The following is a 21,531-nucleotide window of genomic DNA, read 5'->3' as shown; positions in this document are numbered from 1 at the left end:
TATTTTTTGTAGTGTCTGACTTTAATAAACAGAAGTGCTTACCAGTGAAAGTTTCGTATTCTACTTAAAAATGTGTGGCTGAAAATATTTTATTAATCTAGTGCTTCATAAACAAGACAGTCAGGCCCACCTTCAAGGCTGAAGGCTCTCAGGTCTGTTCTTGAGACCATTTCTCATCTGAGTTTTGATATAAGGTGTCCTGAAAAGGCAGGGCAGAAGGATCCTGGTTTTGATTTTTTTTTTTTTTTTTTTTTAATGACAAAGTTTAATATACCTTACAGCAGCTGAGAAGGCCTTAAATCAGAGATAAAGGTCTTGTACCTTAATTTTAAAGCAGTATTGGCAAATCTGGAATCTGCCCTTGTCCTTGTAATCGTTCTAACTTTGTTTGCGCGTGATAACACCAGCTTTAAACTCCGACTCAATTCTTCTAGTTCTCCCAGCCTTTTCTGTATTCAGGGAAAACTAGCAAATGAATCTTGCATTTGCCATAAATTTTTAAATGTTTGTCTGCTATTTATCTTTAAAGGTATATTTTATTAAATTTATTATCAATATATTTTATTCAAATGTCTGTCTGTTTTAACTACTCATCAGTGACAGTGCAGAAGTATACACTAGGTTGATAATCTATTAAATAATGTCTATTCTCTGCTGTTAATGTGCCTTTTGACAGCCAAAACAATAGAAATACGTAAGTCAGCTTGACTTTCCTGTTTCTGATGGTGTCTCTTTCGGTTGTGTTTTGTTTCAGAGGAATTTTGGATTTTTCACTTGTGCTTGAAGAATACACAAGTAGCTATTTTCTACTATGCACTTCATATTTTAATCAACTAAACTAATTTTTCTGCCTTGTTTCTTGTGTGATGCAACTACTTTACAATATTCTGAAGGAAATTAATATATGGAATTAATACTAATTAGTATCTTATTTCAGCAGTTTCAGGCATTGGCTTTGCATAATTTAAAAATCTTTACTGTTTAAAACTTGCATTCTTTTTAAAAATACGATCCAGATAGTTACATTGGTCATTGTTCATATTCCTATTTTAACCTGACTTTTCAAGAAAGTATATTTTCTGGAAGAAATATGGAATTAGGGATGTAAAGTGAAGTGGTTAATTTTAGAAATATTTTTTTTTTTTGCAAAGGCAGCTTACAGACATACAGCAGCTGGCCACCTGTATCTTCTGGTTGATGACCAAATTTGTTAACATTTCCATTGTTTATCTAAATGCAGATGTTTAAAATAAGTTTTCCTTACTGTCAGCACTACAGAAGTGACATAGCAAACTGTATTTTGTTCTACCTTCAAGTTGTCAGGCAGGATTTCATTTTAGTAACTCCTTTGCTGATGATGGCATATAAAAGGGGAGCAGCAGAGGCTGACTTTCAGACAGCAGCTTGAGCTTCTAGTGCAGGCACTTAGATTTCTTTAAAATTCCCTTGGACGTGTAAACTGAAGAAGTAAGATGGGATGTCACTGATGGAAAATAAACACAAAATATCAAGATGTCATTTTAAGAGTTGTTTTTATGACCATTACCATCCTTGAAAACTGTGTTAGAACAGTCAAAGTGCATGTATTCTGGTGCTGAAATTAAGGACTAGACGGTTATTCACCGGAGAGAGCACTTAAAGCACTTTACTCCAATTATATGTCTGCTATTCAATGTATGAGGCTGTTAGTGCCTCCTGAAGCAATTATCTGTAAAAGTCTTGTAGTTGAGATCGACTTCCACTGGGTGGTGACCAAGACTTGTTAGAGCAGGAAGAAGTCAGTAGACTCAAACTTTCTTTAATATGACTTGAATTTCTTATCTTTTGGGGAACAGTCAGATCTGCTCATGTTTGCTTTGCTTCTTTTCATGTCAGGTAATACGTTTACCAGCAGCAAACAAGCACCTGATTGTTCTTGTTTTGCTTAAATTGTCTCCCTCTACTTCCATTTCTCTCCTTCCTCACCCATTTTTCACCCTATTTTCTTTGTTGTTTGCTTGTTTCATGCTATACTGCATACAAGCCAACTAAATCACTACCTTTCTTTTAAAGGAAAAATAGAAAATCCTATAGTCCCAGCTCTGTAAATTCTGAGATAAGCTATTTTGTTTGTCTTTGGGAAAAGCCAGTAACTAAACTCTGTGTAGGAACCTGTTTTGTTGAAAGAAGAGGGGGAGAGAAGGATGAGAGGTACCCAGTTCTGCATCTCATGCAAATACTGGCAACCGGGGAAAAAAAATCTGATTGCCCTGTTTACTTCAGAAGACAAAGGCACATTTGATGACTGTAGTGTTCGCTGCCAAAACAATCTCAGCTGAACTGGGCAGCTTTGTCTTAACTTCTAGTTTTAAAATGCTTTTAAACCTTGTGTGTAAACATCATAGATTGTGTAGAAAACCACTTGTTCCAGAAATAATTCTTGTAGAATTCAAACGTTTCTCTGTTCCTCAGTCAGACAGGTATGTCCAGAAAGTGAATTAGTTCAGACTTTGGATCAATAGCACAAACAGATATTCAATTAAATGTCCTTGAAAACATCCAAATAAAATTTCTGCATGCTCAGATCTGAGGAGTTTGAACAGTGAGTTTAGTTGAAGTGGTAAAGATCATGGTTGAGAGCTGTGTGTGAGGCTTTAGGCAGATTTGGAGTGGAAAATTGGTAAATAAAAGATATGCGGATTGTAAGAAGAATTGGTGCTTTTGCATGCTTCTCTGGCGAGCTGTTTGTGTACCTCTTCATGGTAGAGATGTTTGTTGTGACTTGGTTTCTTTTGTTTGCTTTTGCATTGTGGTTTCTTTTCCTCAGCTTTTTGCTTTTATTACCTTTTTTTCGTTCTTTCTTGCCAGCATGCAGCATCATGATTTTCTTGCTACTTTTGCTGATAGTGGACTGCTTAAAGCATTCACAGATGTAGTTTGCATGCTATTTTGTGCATTTGAGGAATGTCTCATTGTATTAATGTGTATTGTGATAGATTTGGTTATCCTCTACCGGTTTAATTTTGTGGAATTTTTTTGAACTTCAGAGTTTTTATTTGTTTTTGAAGTACTTGGTAGTTCCACTGGAAGTGACGGCCCTGTGCATGTGTATGTGTATGTATGCATGATCTGTATACTTAAATTAGAATTAAATATCTGTTTTGCAGTTTAAAACAAATTGCTTTTCCTTTAGAAGGTGACTGGTTTGCAGGATGTCTTTGTGCTGCAGCATCATAGATCCTTATACAACTCTTTTCCTTCCAACGCTTTTTATGGCAGGAGGTGATGAGAGCTCAAGCATTTTTTGAACCAGAACAAGGTCTGTGCTTCGTAGCTTTGATTACTGAATTGAGTACCTCTAGCAATGTGGCCTTTCTTAAAGTTTCACATGCAGATGTCGTTGAGTAAGCAAGCTGTGTCAGTTGTTTCTGTCTAGGTCAAGTTAAACCAAGTTCTGTGGAAGCCCTTCGGCTAAGATTTAAAGCTGTATTTCTTCTTTTCCCCACTGACCCTCCTTCCACACATACTCGTCGTTCCATGTTTTTGTTTTCCCTGAAAGCACTAAGCTCTGGTATTACCAGCCTATAAGCATGGTATCATGCTGTTAGAATGCAGAGGTTTTCTTCTAAATGAACTATTGTCTTGGAGCGATTTGCTTGTTACTCAGTACATGAATTAACGTCGAGTTTTAACAGTTTCACAACAGACCTAGTAAGACTTCTCTGATACTCATTTTACAGCTGTAATTCATGCTATAGCATGCATAATCTAGACAGTGCAGCCTACATATACCTAGTTGTAGTGTGTTCTTTTACCCTGAAATGTGAAGGAAAGATGACAGAAAGTAATCTTCAAAGCAGCCTAGATAGCATTCAAAAAAATGTCTGCAGTATTCTCACTTGGGTTTTATTAGAGCTCAATGGTAATTAAGAAACCTTAAGTGTGTGAAATTAAAAAACAAAAAACTCACACAAACCCCACCTTTATTGTACAACCAAGTATATTTCAAAGGATCTTGTATTGCTCTGTATGCATTTCTTAAAGAGTAAAAGCTGGAAGAAAGGAAATCAGTTCATGCTTTTAACGTCGTTGTACAAATGAAGGAAGCATTGCAGCCACTAGAGGAACTTGTCTTCAGGGTTTTTTTTATATAGCTTGAATAGCTGAATTTCAAGCATGGAAAAAAATAAATCATTTTTTCTAAAACATTTATTGCATACAAGGACAGAAATTAAATAATTTACAGATGTCGAGGAGCCATTTTGTTATGCTATCCCATAACTGCTATGGATCACCTGGAGGTTATAAATGGATTTAGCAGCATATAAAGACTAGTTGTATATGATTTAGATGACAAGTTTTTGGTATGTACTTTGAGTATCGTTTCTTAATTCAGACTTCATGCTATTTTAACTTTCAAAATTAGTAAGATTGAAAGCACTGTAATATATAGTTCCAGCATCAGTAATATTTATTATGGGCAAAATTCACTTTTATTTAGAAGACAAGATCTTCAGCTTTGCCTGACACTGTGTTTGAGGATGCAAATGGAATTAAATGGTACAAATGCCTTTTGCCAAGCTGAAGCAAGTTCAGAAAGTCAACTCCTGTTCATAAAGAATAAAGAACAATTTTGAAGAGGCTGGTGCAGCAGACAGTATATTGCAGAGCTGTTAAATCATCCGTTTACAGCATCCATGCAACTCATTCCTCTGTCTCCTCATCTGTTCTTCCAATGGTGCGCTGTGGGGGAGTGCAAGTCTACAAATCTATGCTCCAGATTTTAGCCTGATTTGTGAATACTGCGGCCCCGCAGCGAGAGAGAACAAACCACAAGGCTTGCGATTCCAAGAGCTGCTCATTGGAGCTGAATGCTGAGGCGCTACCCCACTGTCTTGCAACCGTTTGTGTAGGTGTTCTCCATCACAGAGTATAGCATGCCAGGTGTATAATTCTGTAAGATGATTTAACATGTGGAATCTCCCCTTTGGGGACAAGTAATTGGGGAGAGGGCTCAGCATGAGTATCTTCTGTTGCCAAGTTGTAGCAAGGTAGATGGTGAGTACCTTCAGTGTAAGAGCATAGGTTTGTGTATCTAAATAATTGTATGATCATAATTGAGCAGAAGATAACTAGGGGAAAATAAGAGCGGTGGATTTTTCTACAGAAAGCCTGGGTAGGCTCTGTTTATTATATGTAAACTGAGGTTTCTGAAGTTACATCTTTAGAAAGGAAAGGGTGGGTTTCCGTATGATCTTGGGCCTGATATGAAGACTTCGAAAATCAAGAAAAGGCTAGTTTAATTGTTTGGCAAAACCAGACTGGTTTTGTTAAGTACTTTTTATTTAGTTATCTTGTCATGACACATGGCGTCATTGTATTCTTCTCTGCTGTCCTCCTGCTATGTCGTAGCTGGCACAAACTATAAGTTTTTCTTTAGTTTATATAGCAACTGATCTGTGATGGTAGTTTGTTATGCTGTTATAATAAATAACACTGACCTTGGCTACTGGCTTTCCTCTGCGTGTATCTGTCATGAACCAGTCATCAAAAGTTGAACTCATACTATTGACCATAAAAATGAACATAGCTCACTTGTAACCACAGCACTCGTGTCAGGGATAGAGACATTTGTGTGTAGTTGCTCCTGTGAACCCATATAGACACATAAAAGGAATTTTAATTACAAATAGCTAGAAGGAGTGAGGTGCTAGCTGTATGATCTTTGACGGAGAAAGATTCTACAGTTCTTGTCTTAGGAAGAAGCAAGAATTAAAATGGCTGCCAGTAAAATAATTTTATATAATTTGTTTGGTATAACATTTAAGCAAGGGTAGCCATTTCTTTTTTTTTCTCCTTACAACGGAGCTGTTGCTTAATAAATAGATACAGAGTAGGATTTGTTTGGTTATGCTGACTTTAAAAGTTTGTTTATTTTTTGGGAAATACTGAACATCAAATAAATTAAATTTAGATTAATAAATTTAATGAGAAGTATATGACCTTTTCTGCTTATAATGGGAAAGTAATGTATTACACAAAAATAAGTTATATGGAAGTGGATATGGTAAAAGACTTTGGCTGAGAATATGAAGGGTGTTGACTGCTAAGGAGAAAGACTGCAGTGGAAAGTTTGATGTAAATTGTTCTATGAGCAGCAACAAGCAATGAAACGCTTCTTTATTCTTTCTGTAGTGGCAATGTGGATTGTTCTGGGTCCCCACATAACTGATGTTTACCACTGGCTGTTGTGATGTGTTGAGCTCCAGTCTGGGAGAACTTTCCATTCATATCCTAGTTCTGTAAATGATGTCCTTGTGCTCGGCAAGACTTTTCCATTGAACACTCAATTGAAATCATGACGTAGCCAGTATCAGTATTAGCTACTTCAGTTGTTCTATAACTGATAGAAAACTGAACTGAAAAAAATATGATTCTGCATAGAGTCTTTTAGTTATACTGTAGCTTTTTAATACTGAGGGTGAAATTTCTAGGCAGGGGTTGAGGGGGAACAAGGACTTAACTGTGCAGATGTTAATGAGGAGCTCCACCCAAAAAAAGAAGTGAGAGAGAGTGCAAAGATGTCTGGTAGGAAGCTTGTGTGTGTGAGTGAGGAGCTGATAGTATAGCTTACCAGAGGTGAACACTAAAAGATGAATGAATGGAAGACAACAGATTGGGAGAGGGATATTGGGAAGGATTTTTAAAGTGGAGAAAGTAGTTTACTTAATGTGACAGGGGCAGTGTGAAGAGGGTTACATACAGAGTGGGTACTGTAACCAAAATATCATCTAGGAAAATGATTTTTTGCAGCAGTGTCATGAATGAGCAAAAGCTTAGCAAGATTGCATCAGCTGTAGAAAGGAAGACTAGAGTAACTGGTTGAGATGAGAGCCTAAACAAAATCTTTGTTCGATGTCAGTATACAGAAAAACCTTTGAGGTGTTTAGCAGCATGGTGACCCAGAGAGAGGCCCAGGTAATAGAGTTCATAGCTATTTTTGCTTGCATGACCAACAGATCAAAGATGACTTCTGTATAAAGGTGAATTTATGTTATTACTGTTCTTGTTTTAGGTAAAGAAGATGAATTTCCAAAGAAGCCATTGGGGCAGATTCCATCAGGACCTCAGCCTGCTATGCTTAACTCCACTCCAATGCTTAATGGACAGAACAGCACTGGTACACAAACATCAAGAAGGACAGAGAGGAGACCACCCCCAGGAGAAGAACCAGAAAGTTCACCAAATAACCGAAAAAGAATTAATTCACTGGAAAAGAAACCTTCCTTAAAACAGCAGAAGACTCGACCAATAGAGACACAGAGTAGTATGCCTAAGAATGAGGTAGATACCAGAAGAAAGCCTCAGCCAACAGAGCCAGACAACTCGAGACAGTATAATAATGCAGCTGCTAATCAAAATTCTAATGCTACTTCAAATACAAGAAGGGAATTTGTACCTAAGTGGAATAAGCCGTCTGATATAAAAATAATTGAAAAGACAATGAAACTTACTGCAGAGGTGAAAGGAAGGCCAATAAACCATTCAGTTTTGGGCCCACCACCAAGTCCTGGAGAAATGCAGCCTTTGAATGTAAAGCAAAAGATGAGGGTTTTGGATGCTGATGAAGGTAAGCGAGGGTCTAATGCATCTCAGTATGACAATGTTCCAGAAGTTGATAATGAGAATGAGAATCTTGTTGAAGAGATGCTTGAGAGAGCTTATCCACAGAGCCCTAGGCATGTAACATATTCTAATAGTCCAAGAAAGCAAACTGAAAAAATACCAACTCCATTAAAAATACCCAATAATTACACCTTCACTTCACAACCCAGATCTCCAAAATATTCGTCTCAATCTGATGGACCACCTCATGGACTGAATGTAAAACAGCCACTGCCATGTTATAGTAATCCACTTACTTACCATGGAAATTCTCCAAAACATGTTTCCAGTATAGGCAATGCGAGTTCTGTACCTCTGCATTATCATGGGAATCGAACCAGCCCTTCTGGTAGGCCATATGGTTCTTTTATTTCAGTAGATTATTCTCCGGATAAACTACAAATGAATTCCTATCCTGCCAGTCGCCAAAATCCTCTTTCACCAACCCCTGGTCAGATAGAAGTAGCCCCTGCTGATGCTTATACCAGCAACTCAAGGTCCCCCACAGGTGTCAAATTCATAATCCCTCCAGTGGATTATTTACCAGAAGATAGAAAGTGGCCAGATACTGCGTATATTTACAGACATGAACCCTACAGGCAGCCCTGGAGCCAAGACATTAACAAAGGCCGCTTGGATAATTTCCAGAAATACCAGCATTTTCAGTCAACACCTTTTCAAGACCCTAGTCTTCCTGCTGTTTCTGTGGATAGTCCAATAAGATACAGGACTTCACCAACCTTTGAAGAGCATGGTTCACCACAATACCAATATTCAAGCCCATCAGCTCAAGCCCAGCACTATCGAAATAGAAATGATGGATTGTCTATGCATGAATCCGTGCTTCTCTGAGAATCTGTCTATACTTAGTAAAATGGCAAGAACCAAAACCAGTTAAACATTACTGTGTTAGTAGTAGTCCACCTCATCTTCTATGAAATGCGGACAGTTTGCGTGACTCTCAAAAATAACAACACTATTTCAAAGATGTTTCAGACTTTCATTGAAGGCTAGTTGAGTTCTTAGACTTGCATTGAAGCTATTGAAAGTGATCTGATGCACACAGACATAGCAATAAGATCATATACACAATGTGGTTAATACTGTCATTGTTCCTTACATTTAAATAACTTGTGTTACGATCTTTCTGCCTAAAACCTGTAACACATTTACAAGTTTTATTTTGACTGACATTGTTAATGCACTGTACAGATGTGTGTGTGTGCGCGTGCGTGTGTGAGTGTGCACTTACAATACACAAACGCATATGGAAAAAAGCTAAAGAGTTTAAATGTAAATGCATTTAACTTTGGGCAAAGCTTGTGAAGTACATTTATTTCATATTAATTTTTCTTTGTAATTTATTTGAGAAGCCATTCATTTTGAATGGGAATTTCTGTCATTTTTATACAGCTGCCTCAGCATCCCAGTATCTATTCTGGGCAGGAGAGATGCTTTGGGATTATTAATTTAATCTTATGTGAGAGTTAATTTCCTCTCCTTTGACTACTGTTTGTCATTTTCCTCAGCAAGAAGGAGCAGGCAGGCAAAAGCAGGAAGCCAAAAATGTGTCTCTAATCTGGCTAAGAAATGGTGCTTAAAATTCAGGGCAGTCTTTAATTTTTTAGGTGCATCAAAAGAAGTAGAGAATTTTTACCTTCTCGCCCAAATCTACCTTCAGAATGTTGTCCTGTATGTGAAATATTGGAGCCCAGTGAGAGTAATGCCAGATACAGAAATGGTGCTGCACTCTTCACTTTTTGCCATGCTGTGCTGTCAAACTAAACAAATTGGTTGCAGGGCCAAATCTCACCGGTATCAGAGAATGACCAGCTCCTTGACACTCTTGTGAAGTATGCGCAGGAGTCTGGGATTTGGTCGAGGCTTGACATTCCCTGAGCTGTGGGAGTATGCAGTGTTCCTTCTCTTAAGCTTTGTCATGTCAATTCCATTTTGTTTTGCCCTTTTTTACCCCAAAGAGCCAGTAGGTTCATGTCTGTGATTGGGCATGTGCTGCTGTGCTATCAGGCTGCTGAGAGACTGTGCGGTGTTTTATGCTAAAATGATCCTGACTGTTAATAGGAAGCTTAAACTCCTGGTAATGTAAGTATTTTTGATTAGTGTTTGCAGCCTTTTCTACTTCGTGTTTTCCTTTCCTTGACTGTGAATCGGGGGCGAAAAAAAAATGCAGGTGAAGTGGCACATGTAGGATACAGTCCTGCGAGCTGCTGGGTGCCGCGTAGTAAGTGCTGAATGCACTGACATCTCATTGAAACCAATGGGAGTTGAGGCGGATAAGGATCTCGCCAGAAGAGGTCCTTGGAGTGCTTAACAGAAAGATTTTTCTAATACTTAAGTACCAAACATTGGTATGAACACCAGTTTTGGATGGTTTGGAAGGTTGTCCTGTTATCCTTTGCTTTGTAAGATTTGTTAACTGAAAACATAGAAATGGATTTTTTTTTTTCCTTTAAAGAATGAGCTTTAGTGCCTATAATTGCTGCAGGTTGGCTCTGTAAGTTTTAAGGTACAGAAGTAAAACAATTTTTACAAATGGAAGTAACATTTACTTAGTATATTTCAAAAACTTTTTTTTGTGTATATAATGTGTCTGATGTAATTTTTAATGAACTGGGCAATTTTATATTTTAAAAATGGCAAACTGCAGCGAAGTAACAGTAGCAAAGCACTACACTGAAACTCTAAAATTGTGAAGATAAATATGACTTGGGCTTACCTTAGTTCTGATTGCTTACAGCAGCTTAAAATGTATGTATATAATATCGTGGCTAAATGTAATAATCTCAGTGTTTAACGATGGTTCTGTAATTCATAACAAAGCTGTACAATTTATTTGTGCAAGCAACACAAGGCTCCAAAATATGTATCAGCATTAGTAAATACTGTAGATTTTTATATATAAAATATATACACACTATTTTCTTATGTCATCTGCAACAGTTTTATAACTGTGTATCCTATTTTGATGTGACTATTTTTAACATGTTAAAATAATAATAATTAAGCTTATGTTGCTTTGTCTTTATTTTTAATTATCTGATTAGCTCAAAACTGGACTTTTGCTCTTCTCGGCCCAAATAATTGCTTTTTGTAAGTCAATCATGCATGTATATATATTTGATGTATGTCCTATTTAATTTGTACTTGTTTATTTTTTAGACTAAGCAATATGGATACAGTCTATATAGTGCTTTTGCATTATTACAGAAGCAGCAAGATTATTGATTATAGTTTACTACACTGCTAAACCTTAACCTATCATTTGCGAAAGCTAGGAGTATAAACTGTGATCATAATTTTCTGGTTTTGTTCTAATAATCTCACCCGATACCAATTCAAGAGGGGAGAATTATTGGCATGAGAGACTCGCAAAGTTGCATTGATCAAAGTGCAAAATAATAGTTTGACTGTGGCTGCTGTCTCTCACATGTTTAGAGGACAGTATAGAGGTTTTTTAAAAAAAAAAAAGCCGTGTTTGTAGTGCAAAATACACTTTTATCTTCATTTAACTGGACAAACCAAACTAAAGGTACTGCCAGAGTCAAATCTGTCATTCTTACCAGAAACAAAAAACCTCTCTATGCAGAGTAAAGTGAGACAGGGCTGTGCCAGTGTCTTGCTGGTAGAGGAAATCATCTCAGCGTAATGGATTAGATATCCTTGTAAGAGCTTTTCTGTCACTGTTTTTTGATGTGAAAACAGTCAAGCAGTAAGTATCAACATAAAATACTCGAGACCTTCTCTTCCCATGGTTTCATAGTTTTCCAAAATTTGCCTGCCTTGAGCTGTATGAACTGTAGGGGTTTTGTCCAGGTTAGTTGTCATGGCTCTCCTTGTGGTTAGTGAGACAAGTTCAAGGTGGGGTTTTGGAGCGTGATTAATGCCACACTCTCTCCAGTAACACAGAACAACACAGAAGACTAAGTAAGGGTAGATGTCTAACTTCTGTATGGCAAAAATTACGTGCAATTAAACTAATTAGAATTCAAGAGCAAAAGCAAATCACTCTAGTTGTGTGCTGTGGTCTTCTGTGGTTGCTTTTCCTTTGTCCCTGATGCCATGCTAGATCCAATCTAAAGACTTCAGTGTTGGACGAAGCATTTCAGTCTTCTGCAGTACAAGTTGTTGTGGCCATGGAAAAAAGACAGGAAGGATCGCGGTATCACTGGCACTCCTAACCTTTTTGATGAGTGGGATGTGATTACATGATCAAATTGCTTATCTCTGTAATCAAGCCATGTTATGCACTACAAGTGAAGGCAGAAGCCATCCCTGCTCCTTCCTCCTGTGAGCTGGGGGAAGATTCTTTTGACATCAGATTCGGTGATGAGTTTGAATCTATAAGTATCCGCTCACTCAGGCATCTAAGGAAGAGAATCTGACCTCAGGAAAATTATCTTGCCCTTTTCCTCTCCCCAGATCCAGCTGTGGCCTCTCTGTAACGCTTCAGGGAAGGCGACGCAAGAAAGAGAAAACCCATTTAGCCAGAAGTCTATTAAGGAGAGTATTCCCTCCTAATGCCTGCTGATGACTACCTAAAGCCCTAAAGCATGATATTGTTTGCAATTGTTTGAGAATGATCAGACCAATGTGGGCAATCCTGTTTTTCCCAGGGCCATGAAGGAATGTCCTTCACGTGTGTAAATACTGGTTGCCTTCATAATACCTGACAGCAAGATTAATCCCTTATTGTAAAAGTAACTGCTATATCCTCACTACCAATGAAAGTTTTAAGATGAATAGTAAGGGATTTTTAGAAATCTTGGAGGTTGCAGAAGAGAAATATCTTATTGTTAGTCAAAGATACACCTTTGTAATAAACCACTCAGTAATTCCAAAGTTAGGTGCAAAGAGTAAACAACATTGAAATGTCAAAAGGCAGAACAGCCTTCCAGCGTGGAGAAGCAAATCCAAAGCTTCCCTGAGGTACATACACATTTTCCAGGGAGATTTCTCTCAAGAATCCTATCCTGAATTTCACATCATCCTCAATATGACTTTGAAATGGACTTGCAAATTACAGACTTTTTTTTTAATCTCCCCCTTGGGTGGCATTACACTGCATACACAAAGAGGAATACTATTTAAAACATGCCATCAAACGCCCACCGTTTCATTTCCAGCAGAGTACATTCTGCTTTCAATACTTCAGTGAGAGGAAAATATAATATTTTTTGTAGTCCTTTAAATACTGCATTTTTGTAAAGCTCTGTAAACGTAACATAGTTAGAGTTACTTAACCAAGTATAGTTTAGGCTCCTCTTTAGATGGTATAAAGCTACTGCATAGTTTGCTTCAGGTTTTGGTTTTTTTTTTCTTTTGGGGTAATGTTAAGATAATCCAAATGCTTTTAACAGCAGAGTTGCAATGAGGAGATGACTAGGCCAGCAATTGAAACTGGAAATATAATTGCAGTTGTTTCAGGATAGCCTTTAAGTGGTTGCCAAATCTGGTGAGCTGGGGAAAGGCACCATTTTCTGGCTTCTTTGTGCCAAGAGGACTTCTTACTGCAACGGGGAACGCGTAGGTGCCTCTCCTGGGTGATTTGATTCTCTCTGCTAACACTGACTGCCTCTCTTTGTGCTTATGGAGTGAATATGTTAGCAGAAAACCAATGGCGCTTTTAGAAGATCCAGAACTACATATTCTGAATAATCTCAAAATGAGCATATCTCGTTCTGACTTTTCTTTCTTCCTTTTTTTTTTTGGTAGTATGTTTATTTTACTGATGATTTTATTGTCGGCCTCGTCAAGGTGGGCTGCACTTGATTCTTCTGTCTCCTCACTTACTCTGATAACGTGCCAACTCGTGTTTTTCAGAGGTTTTGTGATGCCTTTTTGCTGTTGTTTCTGCTGTTCATTGGGAACATGATAAAGCAGTTAATATCAGAGGTTACTGTTTGCCTCTTCAGCTTTTCCTCTCTCCGGACAATGTGCAAATTATTTATGTTCTTAATATTATAGTTGGTCAGAAATTCTCCGGAAAGGGTTTTTTTTCTGACAGAAAGCAATTTAATTTAGCGATTGGTGAAGGACGCTGTAATGTGGAGGCACTTGTACAGTCTCTGCAATCCAAAGTCATAGGTTGCTTCTGCTCAGTATCCAGCAACAAAAGCTGTATTACACGCAGGGCCAATCAAGCATTTTTTGCAAAATGCTGTGTCGTGCCACAGAAACATGCCAGCTCAGACTGGCAGTAGGTCAGATGTAGCTACAACATGCTTGATTTGGTTAGGTAAATACCCCCTCGTTTCCTGATAATACGTCGCTTTTGTCAGATTTTCTGCTCGAAATGAGGCAGAGAATTGAAGCCTGTGCTTTGAACTAGGACGCCTGTGCTCCCATCCTTAATTAGGAGGCTTAGAGCTGATTTCTGCTTCAAACCATCCCCTTTGAGCGTTGCGTTTGCAAGTTCAACAGTATCTTCTAGAATCATTTGCAGTATTGTCCCTTAGGAAAAAACAGATGTCTCTTATTTTTTATAACAAAGAGCTCTGTTAGATTATTTTGTCTGATCTGTGCCATCTTTTTAAGCTTACCTGTTCCCAGACTTTTTCCCCAAAGATAACTGGCTTGACAGGGTGGGCTGTGGGTCACTGAGAGTGACGCCAACGGTAGTAAGTGCTCCTCTGGTACTACCATCAGGTAGGTTGGATGGTGTTTTCAGGCAAGTTGGCACCCTGCTATCAAAACAAAGGGTTTTTGCAATATGGGTAAGCGGAAAAGCTTTACTGGCTGAAGACTCTACTTGAACCCAGCAGTAATGTGTGGTTTTTATATTTAAACTCACAAAGCTTAAAAGCCAAAGGGCTGGATTTTCAAAGGTGGTGATGCTTAGCTGCCTTCATGTTTGGGAATGGAGTTGGAGTTCAGTATAAAGCCTGTTTCTAGTAACCCCTGAGCTTTCTTCCTCTGAAAGTCGAGCAATACCCTGGCTGAAGTGCATCACGGAGAACCCATACTCTCAGAAAAGGAGGAGTTGAGGCCATTCTGCAAGTCAACAGGTTTCAAATTCCTGGACATGTGCTCCACAAAGGTAACCTAGAACAAACTGGGTATCACTGTATTTTTTTTGGAAGTGGTTTTAGAACAGTCCTCTTGGCCTCAGTCTTCCTTAGAGGCAACTTGCCAATCAACCTTTCACACTCTAAAGAAAGTGACTGTGTTAGAAGATCTTTATTTGATGTCAGCTAATGCTCTGGGCATCGGACATCCTTCATTTGTTCAAACTTTGTGTCTGTAACTCCTGATACCCTTCACAGCTCTGTCCCCTTCTGTTCCCCAGGTTTTACTGTGTCAGCTTGTTTCCCTCACAGTTATTTCAGTTCCAGTAGACATGTCCACCTGCTTGCTACTCCGGTGAATGAGTTTCCTTTCCAATTCTTACAGCACCTTGTCACGGGCTGCCTGCTCTGTATCAGTTCATTGCATTCTCCAGTCCATCTCTAAGTCTGTTCTCAAGTTGCAGCGCTGTCACTTTGCTTTGAAGAAATCACTGAAAAAGGATAAAGTAAATGATTTGGAGACTATAAACCAGAAAACGGTACATATGAGTATAAAAGCCAATCACAAACACTTTAGAAAGGCCTATCTGGTTGTTGCACTGTGCTTTACAGCATGCAGCACCTATATCATGAAAAGTGATATGGGTGCTTATAACATATATTATCTAGTTAATTGGAAGGACTGGGATGATAAGTGGCTTGCTGAGTTTTTTCCCTCGGCGATACCTTGCTTGAGTGGGAGGTTATGCCCATGGTTTGAGAGCTTTATGCTGGCCAGCACGGAGGAGCAAGCCAGCCTTTATCGGTGGCTGGGCGCAGCGCTCTTTGTAAATATTTAATCACATATAGCGAATAAAGAAAGAATAGTCTCTCCTAGCCATAGAATTAGTACACTCACAGCTATAGAAAGTCATTTTAGCTGCTGGAGTTCATCCATTGAGCAGAGCTATACCTCAACCTTTTTGATGCTGTAAATTGTAATTTTGCTATGTAACATGTAAAAAAAAAAGTAGCATTAACCTCAGGTGTTCTCTTTGCCGTGCGGTTGTGCAGCTAGGTTGTGGGCATATGTCCTGCCTGCGGCAGCTGTTTTACTGATGTGCTCAATTTCTGTTGAGCACACCTAGTCTCACAGGGAAAGAAATAAGCCCCTTGTCTCTAAGTATTCATGGCTCCTCCTGGGTGCTGGTTGGGGGGCGTGGGGGGTTGTTTGTTTATTTGTTTTGTAACAAAGCTCAAGGACTTGCTCAATCTTCACAACATCTTCCTCTCCCGGTCCTCCCTGCGCTGTCCAAATTATGCCAAACACTAATGGAGAGGGGAAGATCATAAATTCTCCTCGGCTTAAACATCTGCAGACTCGACCTGCTGGAAGTTGTGCAGCTCTATCTGCTCCCCACAGAGGAAAGTTCTGATGGCAAAACTTCGGGCAAGGAAGAAAATAGTTTTGCTCTTTAAATGCCATTATAAAAAAAGCATGATTTCAGTGAATGGGTGGGGTGTCATGCTGTGCACAGATTTATCATTGTAAATGTTATGTCTGAAAGGCTTTGAAATGCTTTCAGAACTTCTGATTTTGGGCACATAAGCAGATCACTTTTATTGTAACCCTCTTGTTATACTCAATAGGGTTGGTCAGGTGGTGTTTTTCCCTGTTGATTTAAGTGGTTTCTTACAGGGGCCTTCAAGTTCCAGAATATCAGGGTTGCACGAACTGTTAACTACTTTATTATTAACTCTAAGGATAGACTCCCTTTACCTCCGCTTTTAGAAGTGAATCATGTTCTGATATTTAGAACGACCCTAAGCTGAGATCTCAAATTTCCTTTCCAGCTGGACTAATGGGGCTTGTAGGAGGGAAGCCAAACTTCCATGACATCTAATTATCATCAGATTGGATTAATAAAGGGAAAATTACTTAACTACCCATCCAAAGACAGAGAGTTAGCTATACCTTTTGAAAAGACTTGCCAGCTACTAACAAGGTAGTTGAACTGGTCTTGCTTATTTTTTAAGTTACCTTTGGTATATCATTCTCTGAGTACCGTACGCAGAAAGATTCATCCTTGTGTGCACCGTTTGCTGGATGGGGTTCAGCAAAATCTTAGTTGACAAGTTGGCCACCTCAGTAGATGTCTCCAGAGGTAAACCGAAGACTCTGTTTCCATCTACGAGCCTAAGCCACAAGCTGTGGAGGTCATTGGGGGTCTGTAAGTAATTTGTAAGGGGTTTATATTCAGAATAAGGAAGGTGAACTGCCTGAACTCCTGTCTTGCAATTCTTTTCTCTTTCTCTTTAAGCAATACAGTAGCAGTCAATTGCCGTGGGGTTGGAATTGTTTCCAGCCATAAAGCAAACACTCGACGTTTATGCAGCACTGAAAGAGCACTCTCCATGACGGTACTCCTGTGAGGGAGTTGGGTCCAATTATTTTAAATGACTGAAGCAGGTCAAAGAGCTTGTGTCCAACTTTTAAGTGACTTAGCACCCGCTATTCTTCATAGAATTTGAGGAGCCAGTGTCCAAATTGCTTACAAAGGCAAGGAAGAAATCCTATCTGTATATCCTTGGCATTTAACAGATGCTCAGTTTTACCGTTAGCCCATAGCTGAGCCACTTTATAAAACCTTCCCAGCCTGCATCTTCTGTCTGACACTTCTTTTCTTGTGGTGTTTATAGGAAAAACCTGCAGCCCTTTTATTTTTAACTCCATGTGTTAATGATGGGAACTCTTAGGGAGAAATTCCCTCTTTGGTTTTTTGGCTTTGCTGGGAAAAAATAACAAATGCTTGTCAGCCTAACAAGATGTAAGGTGTCTCCTATGCTTTGCAACATTGAATTCCTAAGGTATCTTTGTAACTGCACTTTGTTCTGCTGAACAGAGTTTCTCAAAATATTTTTTTATCTGATAATTTTGTGATAAGTCTAGTCTGACCTTTCGGACTTATTTTTAGCTTGAGGCATTGTTTTTCGGTCACTAGCTGCTTTATTTCTCTACCAGCTAGGAACTGAATTAGACCTAGAGGATGCTGTTGGTGCTTTGAGGTGGGTATACCTGAACCTCTCACTACAGCGAGCTTACAAAAGAAAATGAGAATGGATTTTTGAATTCAAAAAGCTTTATTACAATGTCAGCTAGAATACTTAATTATCTTAATTAAAATTCAAAGCAACGAAGAGCATTCTTAAATATTTAAGCGCTCTCTGCCCTTGCCCATTAAGTCTCTTCCTGTGCAGGTCTTTTCCTCCAGGACTTAAGTCAACCCAGCCATGTTTTTCTGGGTTATTGCAAGCTCTGAGCAGCCCCCTCTCATCCACAGAGAGTTGTCGCCATGGGATGTCTGCTCCCTGCCCCTCTCAGCAGTTTTTTATTCTCTCTGCAACCCTACCTAGTCTTTCCTTGCCAAGTTTTTGCTCTCAGCCCCTTCTGCTGCCAGCCCACCCTCCACTCGTGAAGCTCTCTTCTGTGTAAGCTCGGTCACAGGCAGTCCAGGAACCGTCGTCCTCTGCTGCACTGTGCCCTGCCCACCCTGATCGCTCTCTTCTTAACCATGCCAAGTGAGAAACCACCAGCCAGCGATGCACAGCAAAGGTTGGTACAGATTTGGACGGCTCTTCTTGCCTGATATGTGCCCGAGCTTTCCTGCTTCTTAGCTTGTGCTTGCTTGGGGCTGGAGAGGTCTTTCTGTCCTGGAGAGGAAAGCTTTTCATGGCAGATGTTCAGTCCTCCAAGATGAAATACAGAGTGCACAAGCCCACTGAGCTCAGCAGAACTGGAATATTGATGTGTGAGAGAATTTTTCATAAGCAAAGTGAAAAACCCATCAGTCTTTGCATGTTTGGTGCCTGAGATTAAAAACTTTGGGGAGGTCTTCATGCCTGTTAGTAATGCATTTCATGCAGGATTGGCACTGTACAAACAACTCTTCCCGTGTCTGATTTCCATTTTTCTTTTAAATTACATTTCTTTAATCTTTAATTTCATTCAGGGTTTTTTTTTTTTGCATACACAGATGTGGGACGATGCTTTTATGTCTGTTCAGAAGTACTGAGCTAAGTGTTGGTTCTCTCTGAGTTTCTGTGCATGCTACCAAGTATTTTTGACTCCAAGTTAGACGAACCTGTCGCTCTGCAACACATTTAGTAATTCACCTTGAAAAACACTTTTTATTTTTTATGGGAGTTTTTTTTCCTGTAAAGATGTTGTTTAAAAGCATGTATTTGAAATGAGAGTTTTATTGTAACTGCTCCAAGAGGCTCAAAAACCTCATAGCCTTGACACCTGAAGTCTTCCAGAAGCAGCTAAGTGGGCTCTGTGTTTGAAGTGGCAGTACAATGCAAAGATGTAACAGAAGGGAAATGAATTGTATTAATTTTAACAAACTTCAAGAAACTTATTATATCTCTGAAAGTTCTTTACAGCTTTGGTTCAGAGGTCTTATATAAAGGAACATTGAAATCAAGGATGAAGATGCCAACAAAGGCTTGTGGAAGATGGAGGACCCAGACCTGCTATGAAAGTGAGACTTCTTCACTCGGGCTTCTTTCAGAGAAATAACAATAATAATAATAAAAAAAGCACTCAACAACATCTCTGAACACAAAGGCTGAACAAGCCTCTGGCCTCTGAGACTGAAAGGATTTTTTTTCATTGATAATTAAACATAGTCACAGACAGTTGTCATACGAGGTACAATCTGTGTTTGTGACTTTGGACACCTAGTGAGGTCATCACTTGCCACTAGACAGGCAGGATCTGGCTGTGTGTACCCGTTACATATGCATACATAGAAATTATTGACCTGCCTTGCCTACGAGTTTTTTCTCAGCAGTATTTGATGTGATTCTTATGGATAATGAAAACTTTCAAGAACATATCTATTATTTGGCTGTTAAATGGGAACAAATCAAGGGAACTTAGACATCTTCCAGTTCTCTGGTTCTAGTTGACTCATCTTAAAACTTACAGCTATAGTTCCTAAATGTTGTCTCAATGAATAAATTTCCAGAGTAGAGAGAGGGTTTACTGCTTACTTCCAAAGAGCTGCTCCCCACGTGCAGGTAAGTATATGGTGGCTTATTCCTTCTTTGAAACAGAAGAACAGAGAAGTGGTGCCTTTTCACCGTGGAGTTAATGAGCTTATTGTTCTTAGTTCTGTGGCTTGCAAAATTGAGGCTATGCATGCGCTTTTCATACCGGTGTGTAAATGTTTTCGGAGAGAGTAAACTGTTAATGTGCCTCGGGAGCGCCCGTGCAGAGCTCCTCGGGAGCAGCTCTGTGCAGACTGCCAGGCTGCTTTCCCTGTCGATGAGCCCTTACTTGTCCTTGACCTTGGACATTTGCTGTCCTATATCTGTGAACTACTTCGGAAATGTAATTAATGGCTGTTAGACTGGTGAGTTTGTGCTACATATCACAGGTCTTTAGTATTTTTTTTGTTTTTTTTTTAATCCCAAACTCAAATCCTTTGGCTCAGTAAGTGTTAATATGAAGTACTCATGAAACTAAACTCTTGTTCCCCAAGCAAAGATCAGTTGAACTGAGACCCCTATGATAGAAGAGAATTCATAACGCTTTGGCTTCTAATTCTTTGTTGATAAAATCCCAAAGTCACCCTTCCTGGTTCCCAGAAGGATTTCCTTGCATTTGGTATGTTTGAATTGATTTGCTTGTATTGTGATCCTTCAAAAAAAATCCCAAAAAACCAAAACCCCCCAAAACAAACACCACCCCCCCAAAAAACAATAAACCAACACCAAAACCAGTTTATGTTGTAAAACTAAGCTCTGATCATTTGCTACCATCCCATCTATTTGTGATCTACAGAGATTTTTATATGAACATCTAGAACATTGATAAAATATTAAATAACATTGAGCCAAGAGTTTGTTCCTGGGGGAATCTACTGGAAAAAGCCCCACTGATTCATATCTCCCACTAACGCGATTACATAAAGTTGCCTTTTTATATCAGTGTTTACAATTTTAACATTAACATCTAACAATAAAGCTGTACCTGACACTTGGGATTTCTTTGTTTCAAGTTGCCTTCTTTATTATGCTTAATTCTAGAAGTTTATAAAGTTTTCATTGAATTCTGTAGTCTCTATTATTACTTGTCTATATTTTCAACCTGATTGAAACTCTTTGCCATTTCCTGCTCTGCTTTTTATCATTTTTCTTTATTGAAGTATTTGTTCCTTTTAACTAGATGGATTTTTTTTTGCAGAGCATAACTTTTTATGTGTCTGCTGGGGTATTTTTTTGCTGTCAGGTGGAAGACCTCGAACAATTTACTGTTTATGTATCTCCCACTCCAAATGTAATGTTCCCAGTTAGGTATGCCAACAATTCCCTTATGCCTTGAAAAATTTGCCCTTTAAGAATTCCCAGTAAGCTTGTGTTGGCCGCATGTCTGGCTACACACAGTGAATCGCACCAAGTCACAATTCCCAGCACCGAGGCCAATGCTAATTTCTTCATAAATGATTTACTCCTGGGAATTTAATGTAATCAGACTGTCCCTTGATTTTGCATGCCATGAAACTTTTTTATTTTTTCCTCCAGAAACTCTAAATTTTGTTAGGTAGCCACAGGCTATGTCCAGCAACGCTTGCTCATGATAGATTAGCTTTCCTTTCTCTACATTATAGACCAATTTTTAAAGAATAATTCACCCTGTTGTCTCATGGCATTTGTTGTGTGTTACAGATGCCAGTCTTCTACTGCTTTATAATATTGAGTATTCAAATGCCTAGGAGTCTGAGTCTGAATGTCTTGGAGGACCTAGCCATAGGGTGGACACTTGCCCATGAGGAGCTGAATTAAAACTTGATAATGATTTTGAGAGGCAAACAGTTAT

The 21,531-nt window shown here is 38.9% G+C and overlaps 1 protein-coding gene across 4 annotated transcripts in view; it reads left to right on the top strand.

Annotated features, from left to right (window-relative positions):
- The window catches only part of USP6NL (USP6 N-terminal like), a 127,070-nt gene extending 116,433 nt beyond the window's left edge, over positions 1-10,637 (top strand). For all 4 annotated transcript variants that reach the window (XM_075520763.1, XM_075520844.1, XM_075520928.1 and 1 more), the window contains one exon: positions 7,055-10,637. In XM_075520763.1, the coding sequence (XP_075376878.1) occupies positions 7,055-8,496 (1,442 nt within the window). In that variant the 3' untranslated portion in view covers positions 8,497-10,637. The remainder of the gene's footprint in view (positions 1-7,054) is intronic.
- Positions 10,638-21,531: the final 10,894 nt, after the last annotated feature.

Source organism: Mycteria americana, chromosome 1 (genome assembly GCF_035582795.1).
Source record: "Mycteria americana isolate JAX WOST 10 ecotype Jacksonville Zoo and Gardens chromosome 1, USCA_MyAme_1.0, whole genome shotgun sequence".
Taxonomy (NCBI): Eukaryota; Metazoa; Chordata; class Aves; order Ciconiiformes; family Ciconiidae; genus Mycteria; species Mycteria americana.
This window is presented reverse-complemented; position numbering and strand designations above follow the sequence as displayed.